The 18,492-nt window shown below is 51.8% G+C and overlaps 1 protein-coding gene across 1 annotated transcript in view; it reads left to right on the top strand.

The window, feature by feature from the left end:
* COL15A1 (collagen type XV alpha 1 chain) overlaps positions 1–18,492 on the top strand; it is a 101,988-nt gene that overhangs the window by 66,629 nt on the left and 16,867 nt on the right. The window contains exons 16-30 of the mRNA XM_044265271.1: positions 899–934; positions 1,323–1,463; positions 1,660–1,728; positions 2,543–2,578; positions 2,682–2,765; positions 4,035–4,100; positions 5,984–6,019; positions 7,855–7,917; positions 10,368–10,436; positions 10,547–10,582; positions 13,211–13,264; positions 13,366–13,425; positions 14,783–14,851; positions 14,965–15,006; positions 17,235–17,280. Coding sequence (XP_044121206.1) covers positions 899–934; positions 1,323–1,463; positions 1,660–1,728; positions 2,543–2,578; positions 2,682–2,765; positions 4,035–4,100; positions 5,984–6,019; positions 7,855–7,917; positions 10,368–10,436; positions 10,547–10,582; positions 13,211–13,264; positions 13,366–13,425; positions 14,783–14,851; positions 14,965–15,006; positions 17,235–17,280 — 907 coding nt within the window. The remainder of the gene's footprint in view (positions 1–898; positions 935–1,322; positions 1,464–1,659; positions 1,729–2,542; positions 2,579–2,681; positions 2,766–4,034; positions 4,101–5,983; positions 6,020–7,854; positions 7,918–10,367; positions 10,437–10,546; positions 10,583–13,210; positions 13,265–13,365; positions 13,426–14,782; positions 14,852–14,964; positions 15,007–17,234; positions 17,281–18,492) is intronic.

Here is an 18,492-nt window from a genome sequence, read left to right as displayed (position 1 = left end):
TCCTGGCCACCAGCCCCCCATTGGTCCTCCCCTCTACTCAGAGCTCATCGCTGGTTCTCATCTATGGAATCCACATCTAAGCCCCCTCTCTCAACCTGTACTGTGGTTCCCATTGGGAATGGACATGCAACACACTTTAGAGTGATACCCTCCCCGCCAATCCCATTCCGGGGCCACCCCAGCCAGCTTTTAGTCTTTAGATATATCCAGAAGAAAGTCCGTCATCATTCCACAAATCTCCAAAAGTCTAGGCAATACATATCAAGTTCTTTTTTTTTTTTTTAAAGATTTTATTTATTTATTTGACAGACAGAAATCACAAGTAGGCAGAGAGGCAGGCAGAGAGAGAGGGGGAAGCAGGCTCCCTGCCGAGCAGAGAGCCCGATGCGGGACTCAATCCCAGGACCCCGAGATCATGACCTAAGCCGAAGGCAGCGGCTTAACCCACTGAGCCACCCAGGCGCCCCTACGTATCAAGTTCTTGAAGCCCCTTTCTTGGCTTCAGGTAGGAGACATATACCTCTACTTGCATTGTGGGAAGGTGGGAAAAGGGACCAGCCAGTATACAGATAATTCTCCAAGGGAATTATTCCTCTCCAGTCTCTCCCCGGTTCATCTTTAACTTCTCCTTTTCACTCTTGAGGTAGGTAATGAGCTAACAGTTGAAAAATGGATTTCTCCAGCTTTCAGTGTAATTTGCCTCGCAAACTGACAACTGTAATATGCCCTTGGCTCGGAGACATCAGCCCCTTTTAATATCCTGTTACTTAAGAGTCATTAATTCTGCATTTTTTCTTCTGATTATACCAAATGAGATGTATATTAATTGGCCCTTTCTCTTGTTTTTTGTTTTGTGTGTGTGTGTGTGTGTCTTCTTTTGTTTTGTTTTTTCCCCCAGGGCGCAAGGGGACCTAACGGCTCAGTCGGTGAAAAGGTAAAAGAAAAAGAAAAGGAAAATACTTTCTTCTCATTCGTGGCCTTTCTCTGGGTTTGCTCCATTGGGCTGGAGTGCTGACGGTCTGCGTGTCTGGGAGCAGAGAAAACGGATCTCAGGAAGTGCTTGGGGAAAGCAGAATGGATACCATGTCTGCTCCCCTCTCACGCCCTCCACCCAAAGGGCCGGATGCACAGAGCGCATCAGCGTGTGACCACATGAAATGTCAGTTAGCAGGACGGAGGTTTCTGTACCTTGAAACAGTGCCTGTCAGAGAACCCATCAGCCTCATTAAGTACAAAGAATGATTTTCGGACTCAGGCTTGTCTGTTGCTCCTTTCGCTGGTGAACCCAGGGCTGCACAATAAACCTGTCGTCTTCCTTACAGGGTGACCCTGGCAACAGAGGCTTACCGGGACCTCCAGGGAAAAATGGACAAGTTGGCTCTCCCGGGGTCATGGGACCCCCAGGGCCTCCTGGACCACCAGGACCCCCAGGTCCTGGTTGTACAACGGGACTTGGGCTTGAGGTACTTTGCCCCCTTTTTGTGGCTAAAGTACAATGTGCACTAGGGACTGTGAAGCAAACCAGCTAACAGATGTTGGTCCAATGACAGAGACGGTGGTGACCCTCCACTGAGCCCAGCCCCGGGGCCCAGCTCCCCACCAGACACAAGTTGGTGCTCAGGAACTGGGTAAGAAATACTCATTCTCTTTCTTTCCCAGGATCCTGAAGGGTCTGGAAGCATCAGGCTGTTACATGAACCTGGACTCTCCGGACCAGTGGCTCCCAGTGTAGGTTGAGTTCGGAAGCCTTCATCTAGGGGGGCTGCCATCCGGGCTCTGCTGTTTTCAGTAATTCACCCTCTCTGTGCCTTTGCCAGCCATGCAATGGGGACACCAAGTGCTCTTTATAGCTCGTTTCTTTGAGGAGCGGCACAGGCGTTTTGTATAAAACATCATAGGGGAAAACTTGAAAGTCTTCTCTTTGTCCCTTACCATCAAGCATCTCGGCTTTCTTGCCTCCTACCTGCTGCTCCCTTCAGTACTCACACTTTCCTTATCCTACCTGCTGCTCCCTTCAGTACTCACACTTTCCTTATCTCAGAACCCTGCGCTCCTGACAGGGGCTCCTTCCGGCTGCCCCTAGCCCCAGGGAGGTATTATCCATCCTCTGCAATGATTCCTGCTCTCAAGAGAACCACCCCTCCCCATCTTTGTCCCATCCGACAAAGATAATGAGTTAAAGACCTCATGATCCTTGTCGGATGGGACCCAGAGCTGAGCATACCAGTCCAGGAGAGAAGCCTCACAGGGGCAGGTGGCATAGCCCCCTCCGCGATTAAATAAGACCCTTCCCTCTCCTGCAGATGCAGAAGGCTCTGGGATTCAGGGTTAAGAGGACACTTGCTCCGTGCTGGCGGAGACCTTCTATGGGTGTTCATTCTTTCTGACTCCGGAAGGGGAATTTGCCCATCATCTTTTACCCCCATTATCTGGGGGCAAAATTCATGTGGGTGCTTAGGGAGAGACGGCAAGGCAGGAGGAGAGATGGAGAGGAAGCAAAGTGAAGAGAAGAAAACCAAAGAATGTCTGTTTGTTTCGCCAGGGTCCCAAAGGAGAAAAAGGAGACCAGGGACCCAAGGTGAGGTCACAGATCTGAGATGGGGGTGGGGGTTCCCAGCCAGGTTCTAGGAGCGTTATCTGTGTACAATGACTTTTTTCCCCACTATCACTGCTGTATCCAGGGTGACAGAGGCATGGATGGAGCCAGCATTGTGGGACCCCCTGGACCCAGGGGGCCACCAGGTCGCATCGAAGTCTTGTCCAGTGTACGTATCATCCAGGTTGGAGAATGACTGTTTTGTGCCTTTGCTGAAGGGAGATAAGGTTGTCCACAGCTTTTGGGGCCTTCAGTGCTGGTGGTTACACAGAGGGCACATAGCTGGCTTCTGGCATTAGAGTTCCCAGCCGCCAGCATACCCCTGTGTCTGTTCTTACCCCAGTACCTTCGTTCTCTCACATGGGGCTTCCAGAACACTCCTCTGGTTGGCAGCATTTGCAGTCAAGAGAACGGCTGTAATAGAGCTGTAACAGAGAGGCAGAGGAACATAAGTGAGGGAACAAGTACGGAAGATGTTTTGGGTTTTGAGAAATTCAGGAAGACTTTCTGGAGGAAGTGTCTTTGAGAGACTTAAGAGCTGAGAGGATCTTCAGGTAAGTGTGAAGGACAGGACCTCTGGAATTCCGGTGGCAGGCCCACAGTTCAGAGTATAAATGTGTATCCAAGGCCCAGGGAGCTGATGGCTGTGGACGGGGTGGAGAGAGATGGAAATTTGTAGAGAAGGCTGGGATGTGGTTGGGACCAGAGCAAGGTCCCCTTCATGTTAGGGCCTCACATTGGTGAGAAACTGTGGCCCTTTAGAGACACATGACGTCATACCAGTAGATGAAAAATCCCAAATAACTGGAAAAAAGGATGACTAGAGTTTAAAAAGGGGAAGAGAGGGGTATTAAAAATATCCAGCATGGGTAAGGGCGTGGTGAAATAGTTAATCTCATATGCTCTAGCAACAGTGTGAATTGTATGGCCCTTTAAGACAGCTTTTAGCAATATCTTAAAACTAGAAATACCCCATACGGCCAGTTCCACATGGAAAGATGGCCATGCTGAGTAGTTAGAGAAAGCAAGTTGAAAAATCATACAGGTAGCCTGATACCATTTATGTAAAACAGACCCATGGACACACACACACACACACACACCACCAACACTGCAAGCTTACTGTGGATATATATATATATATATATACATATGTATATATATATAGCTTAAAAATATAGACACATGTTTAAAATTTTAAAAGAGAGCAGGCATGTACGTATTATGCAAGTTTAAGGTTAACTGAAAGAAGAAAGTGCTAGGGCAGCTCAGTGCTGTTGTATAAGAAGTGGGGGAGGGGATGGGTGTGTTGGCAGTCAGTTTTGGATGTTATGGTGTCTACCTGTGTTCTGTCACCCTGGGGTGACCTCCATTAAAGCCTGCCACCAGTGGGATGTGTGCTACCCTCTGTCTCATTGTCTGCTTTTTTTCTTTTCAGTCCTTAATCAACATCACCCACGGATTCATGAATCTCTCAGACGTCCCTGAGCTGGCTGGGCCTCCGGTGCGTATCCACAGCTGCCACCAGAGTGAGGGTCCTACCCAGAGGCCCCTGCGGAAATGAAGTTGGGTTGGTTTGGAACCCTTTTAGCTCCTGAAGCGTGGAGCTAGAGTGTATCAGGATAGAAGGGAAAAGGAACTTTGCATTTCTGAGAAGTTGCGATCACATTAATTTGATTGTCCTGGGAGTTTTGTCCAATGCAGTAGAAGCTTCCAATCTCATGTACCGGAGGTATGTGTCATGGAAATCAGAGAATCAGAAGTAACAAACCCAGTGACATCCGTGTGATGGCTTTGGCCTGCTTTTCTTAACACGATCTCATTTCGCAGAATGGGAAGAGCCTAGAGAGACCTAACCTTGTGCTCATGGGAAAAGTGGTACACAAGGAGAGAATGTGACTTGCTTCAGTTCTTCTAGCCCCTGTTAGAGACCAGGAACACTCAGGGAAGCTAGTTCACAGAGTTGGTCTAAGGCACAGCAGGACCTAAGAGGAAGGAAACTCCTTCCTGCAGTCTGTGCCATACATTCCCATCACCCCTCCCAGCATCTGCTGGCAACAGCCAGGGAGAGAGGTCAGCTGAACCCCTGAGCCTGTTCTCTGATAAGACCTCACCAGCCTCTGGGGCAGCTCGTGAGAGGCTGGGGCATGGACCTGCTTTGCCCTCTGTGGAAGCCCACATGGAGACTGAAGCTCATACCTACACAGTTGGCTTTGGGGGTCCCCCCCCAGCAGTCCCCACTGAGGTTGGCCTGGAACCCCCACCATCCATGTCCAGGGGCCCTTGTTGCTCTCCCCAAGGCTTCTTCTAGAGCCAGTCTCTCCTGCCGGGTCACCTCTGTTGGTAGGGCCTTCTCCTGTCTCTTCTGCACTACATCCCCTGGGGCTCCCTTCCCTTGATTTCTGGAAAATCACTCAAAACACCCCGGTGATCAATCCCTAAAGCAAACATGCTATCAAGCCAAAGTCGTCTCACAGAGGCTCTTGGTATTTTCCAAACTATTAGAGGTTTAGAGTATTAGGTGGGTTATTACTAAAGCAATGTACAGGCTCAGATGAAATATTTGGCCTCTCTGTTCTGAGAGTCCCTGGGCCTTGTCTGACCCCGCCCCTTCTCCCTCTGCCCACCTCTAGAATCTACCTTCCCTGCCAATCCCTGTGCCCCCCCCGCCCCCGCCTTAGCAAATCCAGGTCCTCAGGGGTCCTTTTCAGTCCTAACGAAGGGCCAAGATTGTCCTCTTCAGAGGACCTTCCCTCCCTGATGGGACTCAAGTCCCGGCCAGCACCCTCATGCTTCCCCACCCCCCCTGTACGCACAGGGCATTGAGAAATGTGTTGCATTCCAGTTGTCTCTCTCTTTATGTATTGTGTCACACTCACAGACTTTAATGGGTATGTGGGTGCCCGGGTCAGGAGACAGAGCCCTGACCAATGTGTAGTGAACCAGACTCTCTGAGGGAGAAGAACGCCACCCAAACGCCCCCACTTCCACCCGCAAATACCTCAGTATGCTCTCCGGGCCCACTCCTCAGAAATGAGGGGCTTATTCTCAAGAACAGATGTTGAGGTTGATGCTGAGTGATCTCCCAGAGCGGGAGTCAGCGACTTCAAATATAGGGTCCTCTCTGGCGGTGGAGAGGGAGTAGGGCTCCCTCTGGCTCTGTCACTAACTAGCCATGTGACTCTGCACGGTTCCTTCCCCTCCTGGGCCTCGGCATCCTCGTCTAGGAACGGATCATGGGGTCCTCCACACGGAACATGCTTGGGCCTTTGGGAGGTGCTGGGAGGGAGCAGAGGGAGGGGTGGGCCCTGAGGCCCCGCATTCCTGCTGGCCTCCTGCTGGAAATGCTACTCCTCACCCATCCACTTGGTTTTTCTTATGTCACAGGGTCCGGAGGGCATACCCGGGCTGCCAGGATTTCCAGTAAGTACCACAGTGGCCCTCCTCCCTCTGTGCTCTGGGGCTGTGTTCATTCTGTTCCTTCCCCGTGGAATGCCACTCTCGTTCTGCATGACCAAGCTCTGGTGCCACCTTGTTATGTAACCTGTCCTCGTTGGCCCCCACATGGAGGGATCCTTTCCTCCTCTGAGACCCTTAGGCTTTATTTTCAGCTCTGCCATGATTCTTTTCTGCCCTGAATAACAGGTATTTGTGTCCTTGTCTTTTTTTTCCCTCAATTTTACTGTGAACAGCTTGTGGAGGTTGGGTCTTACCTCTCTCTTCCACAGTACCAGCGGAAACCAGACCCCGTGGTTGGCTTTCTATGAATGCAAGTGGATGAGTCAAACATTTCAGTTGGTAGATAGATAGATATGGTCGAAACAGTTCCAGCAGATCAGTTTCCTAAAGTGAGAAGGTAGTAGCGATGGGGGATGGGGGAAGTGGAATCATAGACCGGAAGTCCAATAGTTCATAGGAAACCCCATTGGGGTTTCCATTGTGGAAGGTGAATATGCGTTTCTGTGTAGAAACTGATCAGTTCTGTCTAGAACTTGGAACCTGTGCTGAAGCTCAAGGCTCCAGAGTGAATACTACATGATTTCTCCAAGACATTACAGCTTTGGAACGTCCCATTGCCAGCAGGCCTATACACTGTCTCTGGGAAAATGAAGGGAATTTATCAAAACTGTGACATAAATTGATTCTTGATGGTGGGATGATAAGCAATTTCTTTTTCTGTTTCTTTTTTTTACTTTTCTGAACTTTTTACGTTTTGTAAAAGGAGGATATCCGAAAATGACACTGGAAATACGTATGAAGTAACCCTTAGACACAGGAGAGAGTGGCAGCCGAGGAGGACACCTCTTTGTTAGGAAAAGAGGCCACACCTCTGAGCCCCAGCATGGGGGCTTCAAACTGGTGGCATGTTCCAGAATACGTTTTCCTCTAGATGAGTAGTTCTGCGTTCCTGAGGGAGCCTACAGGGCTACTTTAGGGAGTAAAGGCAGGTTCTGGGGGACCTCCAATAAAGAAGCTCTGTTTGACATATTTTATATATTGGGTTTTCATTTAAGTCTTGTTTGAAAAGGGATGGCAGAGAGTTTCATCGCTAAAAAATCACAAATATTTGAAAGCCACTGTTCTCATGCATAACTCACTCCATTAACAGCGGAGAGGACAGGGACTAGTGGAAAGTTTCATGGCAGTAAAGCATGTGAGCCTTTTTGGGGCAGACATCTGGCTGTGAGTCATCGTCACAGGTATTGAGCGTCTGTTGGAGTTGAGAAGAGGTCAGCTCTGGCTGGGTGTGCAGAACTTGGCTCCTCAAGGGGGTGAACGGGCCTTCCTACAGGGGGACAGGCATGGGTGGAGGCCCAGAGGAGAAGGGGAAAGGCTCACCCTGGTGGGGTGACAGGGAGAAGGGGGTGAGGTCCAAGGCTGTCTGGGCTGGGTTTGGGTGTTAGACTGGGCTGCCTGGATCTCGCCCCATAAGTGGTAGGGAGCCCGAGAAGAAGTAGGAGTCACGGAAGGTGAATGGTGGGTGGAGGCTGGCTACGGGATGGCCTGGAAGAACCCACAGGGCCACCCGAGGCAGCAGGACGAGGCTGTTCCAGTGGCGGCTGTCAGAGGAAGCCTTCGCTCAGTGTTCTCTTCTTTCTGCCAGACCCTGCCAGATCACGGCTTCCTGGCTCATGGTGATTTCTTCCCATCAGAAGAATGACCCTTCATATTCTACTTTTTGAAAAAAAATAATTCCACTTGGCTAAAGCATTTTAATCTTAACAAACCATAAAATAGCCTCTGATGATTCCTTCCAGGGCCCTCGAGGACCAAAAGGGGACACCGGTGTGCCTGGATTTCCAGGACTGAAAGGAGAACAGGTAAGAGGGAGCCGGGTGTTTAGTGACATCACGATCCAGAATTGGCCAAGTATTTCCAACTGGCTGAAAGTCACTGTTAACTTCCGTAAAATTCCTGAGATATCATTCATGTACCACAGAAGCTATCCCTTAAACGATTGTCACCACTATCCAATTCTTGGACATTTTCTTTCTTTTCTTTTTTCTTTCTTTTTAAGATATTATTTATTTATTTGGTAGAGAGAGAGAGCACAAGTAGACAGAGCAGCACACAGAGGGAGAGGGAGAAGCAGGCTCTCCGCTGAGCAGGGAGCCTGATTCGGGGCTCAAACCCATGACCCTGGGATCATGACCTGAGCCAAAGGCAGATGCTTAACAGACTGAGCCATCCAGGTGCACCCAATTCTTGGACATTTTCATGCCAGGAAGAAACTGTTTATTAGCCATCAGTCCCCAGCTCTTAACTTTTCTAATCTCCATGGTCCTCCAAGGTATAGGTGGGCCATGGGAGGAGAAATGGATTCTCATCTCGGTTTGGGAAAAAACTCAACACGCCCTTGAGTGTTGTTGTTACAGGTGCTGTGCTTTGTCTAACTCCCTGTTGGACACCCCCCCATTAGAGTGTATACTCCCCAAGGGCAGGCCACATGCCAGTTTCTTCTCTATAGTTCCTGTGCTTAGCATGGGTCCTGGTACACAGATGGCAGTCAAGACATTTATTGAATAAAAAATATATAATTAATGAGTACAATGAATGCTGACATTTAGAAATTATAAGCTGGGCATTCTGCATTTGGATGGCAGTCTTGGTCCAAAAGCTTTGAAATAAAAAGCATGTCCTTGGAGCTCCCAGGACAAAGAGTGTACCTTTATACCTTTCCACCTTTGCCTCTTAGAATTAACTCCCCAGTTGGTTTTTATAGATAAGGTGGAGAATGACATCCCTGCACAGATTGCAAATGACTGGGGACTGGGTCATTAATTCATTTATCCATTTGTGTGCTCATCCGCTGCATTTCTGTTCCCTGGGGTGTGCCAGCCAGTTTCCCGTAGTAGGCACTAGGGACACAGAAGTAAGATAGGAGGAACGGACGTGCAACTAGCCGACAGAAAGTATGTCCACTGCTGCAAGGAAGGTCTGTGCAAAGCCAGTAGGAGCAGCCCTGGAGCCTGCCTTGAGAGTCACAGAGGGTGGTTATTTCTCCAAAAGGAGGGAGCATTAAGCTTCTCTCTTTCTTTCCCCCCCCCAACACCCGACCCAGGTCCCCCAACAGAGTCTCTGATGTCTGTTGAACCACAGTCTTGGGGGGAGGGGGACCAGTGTGCTGGACGAAGGGGGTCTACGTTTGGCACCACATGGGGCAATGTCTGGGATGCTTTTCACTGCCTTGGGCCTTTGGCAAGCAGCTGCTCTGGCTTGGGAGGAAGCCTGGTTAAGCAAGAGTGGCTCTTGCCTTACACAGTTTCTAGAGGGATCTACATGCCATGGCCGCCCCTAATCTCCTGCCATCTTGAAAACTGGGAGGGCGCCCAGCCAGCTGCCAGGCCTCACAGCAAACAGGCTTTCTCTCGCTCCGCCTCTAACGCTCTTGTGCTTGTCCTTCTTGCGGCTGCCGTGCTCAGGACTGCCTTCCCTCACCGGCGGAGGGGTAAGAGCTGAACATGAGGTGGGCGCTTAGGGGGACAGAGGGAAGAGGCTGCTCTGCTTGCTTTGGCATCACTGTCCTGGCTGCTTGTGGCCCCGTGGGAGGGAGACTTTAGTGGGGTCCAGCCCAGCCCCCCCCCCAGGGGCCAGTGCTGAAGCTTGGAGCCAAAGCCTCAGGGTGGCATCGAGGGTTCCTCCACCAGCCTTCTCTGTGCACCCACCAGCCTCCTGGGATAAGGAGACGGCTCTGCTGAGGACAGGATTTGTGGGTGGGATTTGCCACCAGTCTCCCTATCCCCTGAGCTCCCGGCAGCTGAGATAACTTTGCCCGATCAGGTTTGCCCGGGAGCCTGGCATTGGGGACAAAGTTCCACATGGACACCCAAGGCCTCTGTTGAGAGGCCTCTCTCTGTTGAGAGAGGCTCCTGGTGTTCTCACCTGTCTCTTTTCCAGTTACAGATGTTTTAACAAGAATAAGGATTGTTAGGAAAGAAAGCCACAAAATAATTGGGAGTCAGAGGTGCTCAGAGGGGTGCTGTGTAGCAAGAGGTGGGAGGGACCTTGTCAGGCTGGTCCCAGGAGGGTAGGGGATGACAATGCAGATCTGTCAACACTAGGGAGCCCTGGGCGGGGGGAGCTTGCAGGACCCCTGCCTGGTCCTGTGGTGTTTGGAGGCAATAACCCTGAGGAGGCTGCTGGCGGTTCTTTCTCCAGACACAGGTTATGTTGAAGCGGTGGGGCTGGAGGGGTGGGGCAGGGTGACAGGAATGTGGGGCTCAGGCAGTGAGGAGGAGCCCCATGTCATCAAAAGTTCTCTGAATTGCAGGGTGAGAAGGGAGAGCCAGGTGCCATCCTGACAGGGGACATTCCGCTGGAACGGCTGCGGGGGAAAAAGGTAATTGTGTCACCCGACCCTGAAGGCAGCCATCTATGTCAGCATCCCAGGTTGGTTCCCGCCATGGACTGTGGCCCTCTGAATGACAAGTTCATGTCTTCCTGCTTTAGGGTGAACCTGGAGAGCACGGAGCCCCAGGACCAATGGTAAGCTGGTGCGCCCCTCAGCCGGGTCTGGTCTGGGGGCTGAAGGGTTTATCATACGTGGGTCCCGTTAGACTGAGTTGTCCCCATTGTGAAAATAGAAAGGATGTTGCCCGATGCATGTGGATTAGGGTAAGCTAATTGTAAGGCAGTAGAAGTCTCCCCGGTTTAACACGGCAGAGGCGTGTTCCTCACTCCCACCAAGCCTATGGTGGTGGTTCCTCGGCGGGCCTCTCCCCTTCCCTCCAAGCTGTGACTAGGGGACCCAGGATGCTTCCATCCTGTGACTCCACCATCTGGTGGCTTCGAGACCACACTGGCATCTTCCAGCTGGCAGGCTGGGACTAGGGAGAGGAAAGAGGCCATGGAAAGTGATGAACATCACCTCTAGCACATTCTACTGGCCAGAAAGAGCTCAGATGCTTAGGGTGGGATGGGCGGAGGGCGCACTCAGAAGTGTGGTTGAGCTGCATGTCCAGGAAGGTGGGGAGGCCGGGATGTTGCTGCACAGGTACCCCGTGCTCACCAGCATTGCCCCGGGAGCCCCTCCAAGGAATCCCAGAGAGCCTCTCTCTTTTCGGATTCTAGTTGTGGATCCATGGCTCCTTTGTCATGAGGTCTGGAGCAAGTCCACTTCTCTCTGGGTTTCTGTTTTCCCATCGGTAAGGGAAAGGTATTGGATTAGTACGAGGTGATATGATAGGGCCCTTCCTGCCTTACTTGCTCTGGGAATCAGTAACCCAGTTGGGCTGCTGAATGGTTTTGGAAACTGCCAGTTCTCTCCAGAAGGAACGACAAGCCTCTCTTGTCATAGTCTCCACCCCCTCCACTAAAGAACAAGAAAAATCAGGTGTAGGACCCCCCACTGTGGCTCAGACACCGACACTTCACGCCATCTCATTTCATCCTCAGCACTCGGAAGGGTGACTCTCAGAATCCTCATTTTAGAGACCAGGACACTGAAGTCAAAGAGAGTCAGGAGCCTGCCATCTGTCACACAGTTTGTAAATGGTACACTGGGGATCTCGACCAAGCCTGTCAGACTCCATGTTCAGGGTTTTCCCACTGCCTCCAGGAAGCATTTCTTCAGAAGCATTTTGGCCTGGAGATTTGCCCCCAGAATTTCTTCAGTTGAAGCTGGACCTCAGGTCTGGGGAGAAGGGACTCAAAGACACATGTCTTCAGTGAATGAATGGGCCATAACCTCCAAGGTGCATCCTTCAAAGGCCCTTCTGAGCCCTTTGGTCCTTTAAATCAGGCAGAATGGATTGCCCTGCAGAGGAGAAACTGTGGGTTAAGGCAGACTGGGGGAGTATTGTGTTCACCACTGGTTAACCACTTACTATCATCTGGTCCCATGGGAAATAGTGGTAGTTAACAATGGTGGCCAGCAGGCTGCTGGGGATGGCTGCTTTGATGCTTCCTACTGAAGTCTGGTGTGAGCACAGCTTGCCAAGTACAGACTGGAAGGAAGCACCTCCTAATTTGCATAAAGGTGCCTTATAGAGCAGCCGTGGCCCTCATGACCTGTACAGCTTACACTTCCTGTACAATTTCCCTCAAGCCATGTTGCTTGTGGCTCATGGATCAGCATATCAGCATCCCCTGGGAGCTTGTTAGAGATGTGAAGACTTGGGTCTCACCCCAGACCTCCTGGGTCTGCATTTTGACAAGATCCGAGGTGATGCCGGGCACACTGACATTTGAGAAGCTCTGCACTAGAACATACCACCAAGTGGCCTGCGCCCTGTGATTCCTTCTGTTCTTGCTTTTCTTTCATGAGGAGTAATGTGGGCTGGGTCCGTTATAGTCAGAGCGTGTTTCCGCTCAGCTTTATTTGCCAGTTTCCAGGGCGTGAACGTGTATGTTAATGGCAGCAGGAAGAAGGGGCTTAGCTTAAACTAGGCATTCCCTTGGCAGACTGGGCAGCCCGACCTACAGAAGTAGGAAGGGGCAGACTGGAGGTAGAGCCTGTTCTGGAAAGAGGTCGTGTGCATTGTGGAACTCCCAGATGCCAGAAGGCATGAGGGTTCCTGCAGGAGATTGGAACAGGGCTGTGTCTCTAGAAGCATGAAGACATAGAAAGCCAGCGCTGGAATGAATAAGGGTCCACAGGTCAAGGACCCTTCTGGAGAATCGGGGCGCTAGCCCAAGACTCTGGTCCTGAGAGTAGGAGCAAGGCAGAAGCCCAATCCTGGGGCAGGTTCTCGGGCTGGACGGACATGAGAAATGAGGCAGGATTACATTACTCCAGTTGGAGACATGTCCTGGGACCTAAGACCTAGAGTAAAGATCCAGCTTCTAAGCTACCCCTGCACCCCGCTCCCTGGGTGCTCCTGATCCCTTGTTCCTTCCTAAACTCTAACTGAAAGGGTGGGGTTGGGAGTCTGGGGCGTGGCAGAGCCTACAGGAGCTCCAGGGGAGGTAAGGGGTGGAACAGATGGTCCCAGAATAGAGCAGAGAGGCTGGGAGAAAGGGGACAGGCAGGTGGCTACTTCATAAGGCTCTTGTCCTCCTTCCTCCCCTCCGTGATTCATCCTCACCCCTGCTCATGAAGGCAGGCCAGTGGCCCCCATCGCCTTGGCTCTTGACTTTCCGTTCTTTCTAATCTGGTAATTGTTTTGCCTCTAGGGGCCCAAAGGACCGCCTGGACACAAAGGAGAGTTTGGCCTTCCCGGACGACCTGTAGGTGTCGGTGTTCCTCCGACTGGACATGAGGGGCAGACGCGTGGGCTGGGCTAGCTGCCGGGGAGTGGGTTAACTAAGGCATGACCTGTGGGTTTCAGGGTCGCCCGGGACTGAATGGCCTCAAGGGCGCCAAAGGGGACCGAGGGATCATGATGCCGGTGAGTGACGTGACCACTGTCCCAGCCCTTCCCCCCCAACCCCCATGGGATAGAGCCCTGAGTCCAGTACCCAAAGGAGGACGAGAGTGTGCCAGGTCCGGCAAGTGGGGCTTGCAGACAGAATCTTTAGGAGTGTTTTTCTCCTTCCTCCATTGCCTTTCAAAGATCCTTCAACCCCTCCCCATCCTCCAGCTCACCCTCGGGAGGCTCCCTGTCCCTGAGAACACCTTAGTGGAACAGAAGCTTCCTTGTTCAGACCCAAGACAGAGATGGGAGAAAGCAATCCAGATGTGGCCAGGAAATCTGGTCTCCAACCCCAGTCTTCTGACCCTGGGGTAGTAATCTGTCTTCCCTCCATACCCAGTCTTGGGATTTCACACATCTCTAGGGGCTCAGGATGTGTTCGTGAGCTGGTATCGAAGCTAGGTCAGCTTCTTAGGCGGAAGCTCCTAAGAGGGCAGCCACTGGGGATGGCAGCAGGCTCCAGGGTCTACAGTAAAGAAGTCAATGTTTATTGAGCACCTACTGTGTCCCACACTCTCTGCTAAGTCTCCTTTTGTTGGCGCCACACTGTCTCTCCTTTGAATGTGTGGAAATCAGGAATGTAGTTTTACTAAAGCTTGTGGGGACTGGCTCAAGCTCGTCAAGCCGCTGCAGCTGCTAGGGAAAGCAGGCACTCATGCCTTCACTTAGGATAATGAGTGTGGCTTCCGAGCAGGCCAGACTCCTCATGCCTGTGGTCAGAACCTCGCCCCTCCTGCTGAGCAGTCCTGCTTCCGATCCACGCTCAAGAAATCTTTGTGTGGTGTTAAGGCTGGGCTGACCTGACTTTGAAAATAGCTCTGCTATTGAGGAAGAGTTTTACATACATTCTCCCCGGTACCGAGTCTGGTGAAGGACCCTCCCCACCCCTCCTGCCCCCCCTCTCCATACCAGGGATGTGCTGGTGGAGAGGTGGTGGGTTCTGTTGTTGGCTGAGCCCCGCTCTGGGAGTTAGAATCTGAGTTCCGACGGTGTGGCCTTGAGCAGGTCACTTCCCCTCTCTGGGCCTCTATCTCCATTTGTAAACCAGGGAGACTGTCTGTTCCGCTGCCCCCCCCCCCGCCCCGCCATGGGCTGCTAGAAAGATGCCCTGAGAGTCCCAGAGGCAGTCGTGCTCTGTAGAAGTGTCAGGCCTACCTGTGGGAGAAGTGAACTTTAAGAGGACTCTTCCTTTCTTAAAAAAAACAAAAAAAACAAAAAAAACCAAAGAGGACTCTTCTTTTCGAGTTGTGTCCCCAAATCCTGGAGGAAATAACCCACATCACCTCTGCACACAATAACCGGAACTCAGAAAAGACCTTTCTTCTCCCTTCAGGGCCCGCCTGGCTTACCTGGTCCTCCAGGCCCCCCGGGGCCCCCTGGAGCTGTGGTTAACATCAAAGGAGTAAGTTGAGCCGGGTGGTGGAGGGAGACCTTCAGCGGGAATGACCCCGGACTGGCCTAAGCTGGAGTCAAGGGTCCTGATGGCCTCACTTCTGTTGTTCTCATTTTGCACAGGCTGTCTTCCCCATACCAGTCCGGCCACACTGCAAAACGCCGGTAAGTAGTGTGGAGTCACTGCCTTACAGGCCAGACTGGGGTATAGAAAGCAACCTAGAGAAGGTGACCAGTCTTTGTCTTGAGCCCTTGCAGTCCAAGGACATCCTCTTCGATATCTCCCATCACCCTGAAGTAACTAGCTGGAAGCTTCTAGAAAACAGACGGTGGCAATGAAACATACTGGGTCTTCTAAAGGTGCATGTATTGTCAGAGTGTTCCTTGTATTGCGATCAGGAAAGCAGTGTCTCGTTACTTTAACCACATCAGCTTCCTGCATGGAACCACCCAGTAAGAAGGAAAACAAACCCTTTAAAAGTATCGATGGGAAAATACAGCAATTCCAATCACTGTTCTTTGCATTAGGAGCTGTGGGCTAAGACCTACAACTGAGTTGGGGTGTCCCTTCCCAACCCAGAGAGGCGAGCACTCCCGTCCACTTTGTAGCGAGTGAGCAAACTGTGACTCAGACAGTGGCACTGTCGCTGAGGACTTCCCTGTTTTGGGAGGGTCCTGTTTCCATGGGGAGGGCCAGGGAGAGAGGGCCTGTCCCCACACACAGGCATTAGTCACAGAACCATGTTTGATCACTTTCTCATTCATTCAACAAGTATTTATTGAGGACTTGCCCAGAGCCGAGTACTCTGCTGGGCCCTGGAGACACAGGGGTGAACTAGACAGGCGTGGCCTCCCTTCTCGGGAGCTTGCAGATGTCAGTTTACAAAGATTCCTTGCAGTGGGTTCATAATTGATGCTTATTGGGTGTGGTGGTGAGGCTTGGGTCAGAAGCTTTAAAATGACGCAGTCTGGCTGTGTGTTTGCCTGGACATCTGTCTGCGTCAAAACTTTGAGGCACACAAGTCAGCCCAGGGCCTGGGAACTCTGGCCTGGAAGGCTGATGACAAGACCCACTAAGATGACCAAGGGGCCTGCCGGCTCCCAGATCTCCATGAGGACCACAGGAAGCCAGGTCATGTTATGGTGATGGCCTGAAGGGACACCTCCAAGAGACGGCTGTATCTTGCCTCCTTATCATACAGAAGGAGAGCCTGTTTGCTCTAGGGACCCCGTGAGTTTGTGCCCAAAGCCCCTCTCCGCTAACACGGTCACAGGGGTCAATGGAACAACCATGGGTCAGCACTCGGCAAACTTGGAGATCTTTGTAAATATGCTACTGCTGTCACCACGGCCTATGCTAGAACCTTTTGCCGTAGCCATGGCCCCTGGGGTCATGAGGTCCCTGAAAAGAAACCAGTGATGAGCTCAGAGCATTTTTGATGAGTTTTTGATTTCACATTGTCTCACTGGACACCATGGACCTTTCTGGACCAGCTCTCAAAACGGACACTTGGAAGAGAACTGCTCTCTGTCCACAACCATCATGCCATAAGCCCCTTCTGCTTTCAGCCCCTTTCTGACACCACAGTGTCAGCCCACATTGGGAGTGGAGGACCCTATCGGTGTAGCCGCACGGTATCAGCTTCGCATGGCAGCCTTCTTCCCTAGCTCCAAAGTGTTGTTTGTAGGGGTTCCCATCCATACCCCCTGTTCTTCTCTTGGTGACCTCTGAGCAGCTCGTGACCCTCCATCCAAAAGCAGGAGGATCCCGGTACCAGAGTGGTCACTTTGATTCTACGTATCAGCTGGCAAAGGGTGAAGCTGGGTATTAAAAGCAGGGCTGCAGGTAGCTCTATTTTATAGATAAAAAATGCAAGAGTCTGGGAATGAACTGCAAAGGAGTGATTATCTAGGATAACTTGGGTGCCGGCCCCTGACTCGAAATGTGGAGTCTAGAATAGCACATGAACCAAATGCTAACCCCCCTTATTAATTACCGCTTCCATCATCAGCTCCTGTTTGTTACGTCCTTCCTTGATCCTATGCCGCAGCAGAGCTCATGGCTGGCCCAGCCTTGTGACCATGAACATCACTCACTCAGATGCTTAACCTCTGGCATGAATCAGTCCTAAATCATAAGAAAGGAGGCTAAGGACACTCATAGTTAGCCATGATTTGTTATCTTGAAGATTTGTGCCTTCCCTTTGCAGAGCTGTCTGGCCAGTGAGTGTCCCCCAGGCCTATGATGCCCACTGCCCTCACCCCCTCCACGTTGAAGGCCTGGTTTGGCCTATGCAGTGAGGGCTGCTGGGGAGCTGAGCATTTGGGAGAACCCAAGAAGGGCCTGACTCCATGACAGGATGTCTTATGACCTTGACTCTCTTCCTCTCCAGGTTGACACCACACATCCTGGGAATTCAGAACTCATCACCTTTCATGGTACAGTGTCCCGTCTTTGCCTTATGGTTCTGTGGGACTTTTCCAGACTCTTGTAGCTCTGCAGAAGGTGGTCTCCACTCCCAGTGCTGGACCTACGACTCATGGCTGGGAAGATCTAGCTGCGTGTGGTGGAAGCAGTGGTCGTGGGGACAGTGCTGGGGGGCTGGGCACCTCTTTTGGTTTTGTCACACGTCTGCATGTTCTGTACATCTTGGTGGAATGGGCTGCGGCAGGTGAATCCTATGTCGTTCGTGCCACCCAGGCCCTTAGTCTCCATGAGATGGAACTATTTTAAGAACCATGATAATGCAGTGTGCGAGGAACAAATACAGGGAAGGGCCATGGGAGCTCAGAAGCCCTTTGCTTCTGCACGTTCTCAGACCAGCAGCAGCAGCACTTCCGGAAAGCACGTTAGAAATGCAGCGTCTCTAGCTGCACTGCGGACCTGCTCGTCCGAGGCTCCCTTTAAGCTCCTCCTGGAGGTCTGTGCGCAGGAGAGCGTGAGAGGCTCTGGCTCTGGGTGTCTCATTAGTAGATACCCACAGAGGGTATAGGTCAGGAGACAGGAGCCAGCAGGGGAGCAGTCACTCTGCTTCCCTGTCCCCACACCACATCCCTGTTTGTCCCCCTTCTGATTGGGATCTCTGAACACTTGCTGTTTAAATGGGTAAAGGTCATTTTTTCCCCCAAGACTGACCTCTCTTGTCCGTAGCCTGCCAGGCAGCAGTCCCACTGTTGATATCTGGCCCCGTGGTTTTTCTGTTGCTTTTGCAAAGCCAGACGGCTTTGACCCTCCATGCTCAGGTCCAGTTCAAGGCTCTGCCCCTGCCCCTGGTGCAAGGTGGACATTGGGGAGGCAGGGTGCACCTAGATTTGCTGTTTCGGATCCCTGGGGGTTCCCTGTCCTCATAGAGCCACTCTGGGAGGCAGGGGGCAGGGAACAGACATTTCTGGACAGGACCCTGGTAAGCCTGGGTCCTGCTACTTACTGTGGCTGTCACTTCTGCTCCCTGTGTTGAGCACCCTCATCCATGGTGGGGAGCTCAGTAGCCCCTTCCTGGGGCTTCACCACTGCGTATGATCTCACCGTGGGTGGGTGGAGGCGTTCCCACCCTCACCCTGAGACTGCATCTCCCTGCTGACCCCCGGCCAGGGTGGCGGCATCATGCCTCTGGTACTCACACCCCTTCCCCCATGCTGAGAAGTCTGAGC

Source organism: Neovison vison, chromosome 9 (assembly GCF_020171115.1).
Source record: "Neovison vison isolate M4711 chromosome 9, ASM_NN_V1, whole genome shotgun sequence".
Lineage (NCBI taxonomy): Eukaryota > Metazoa > Chordata > Mammalia > Carnivora > Mustelidae > Neogale > Neogale vison.
This window is presented reverse-complemented; position numbering and strand designations above follow the sequence as displayed.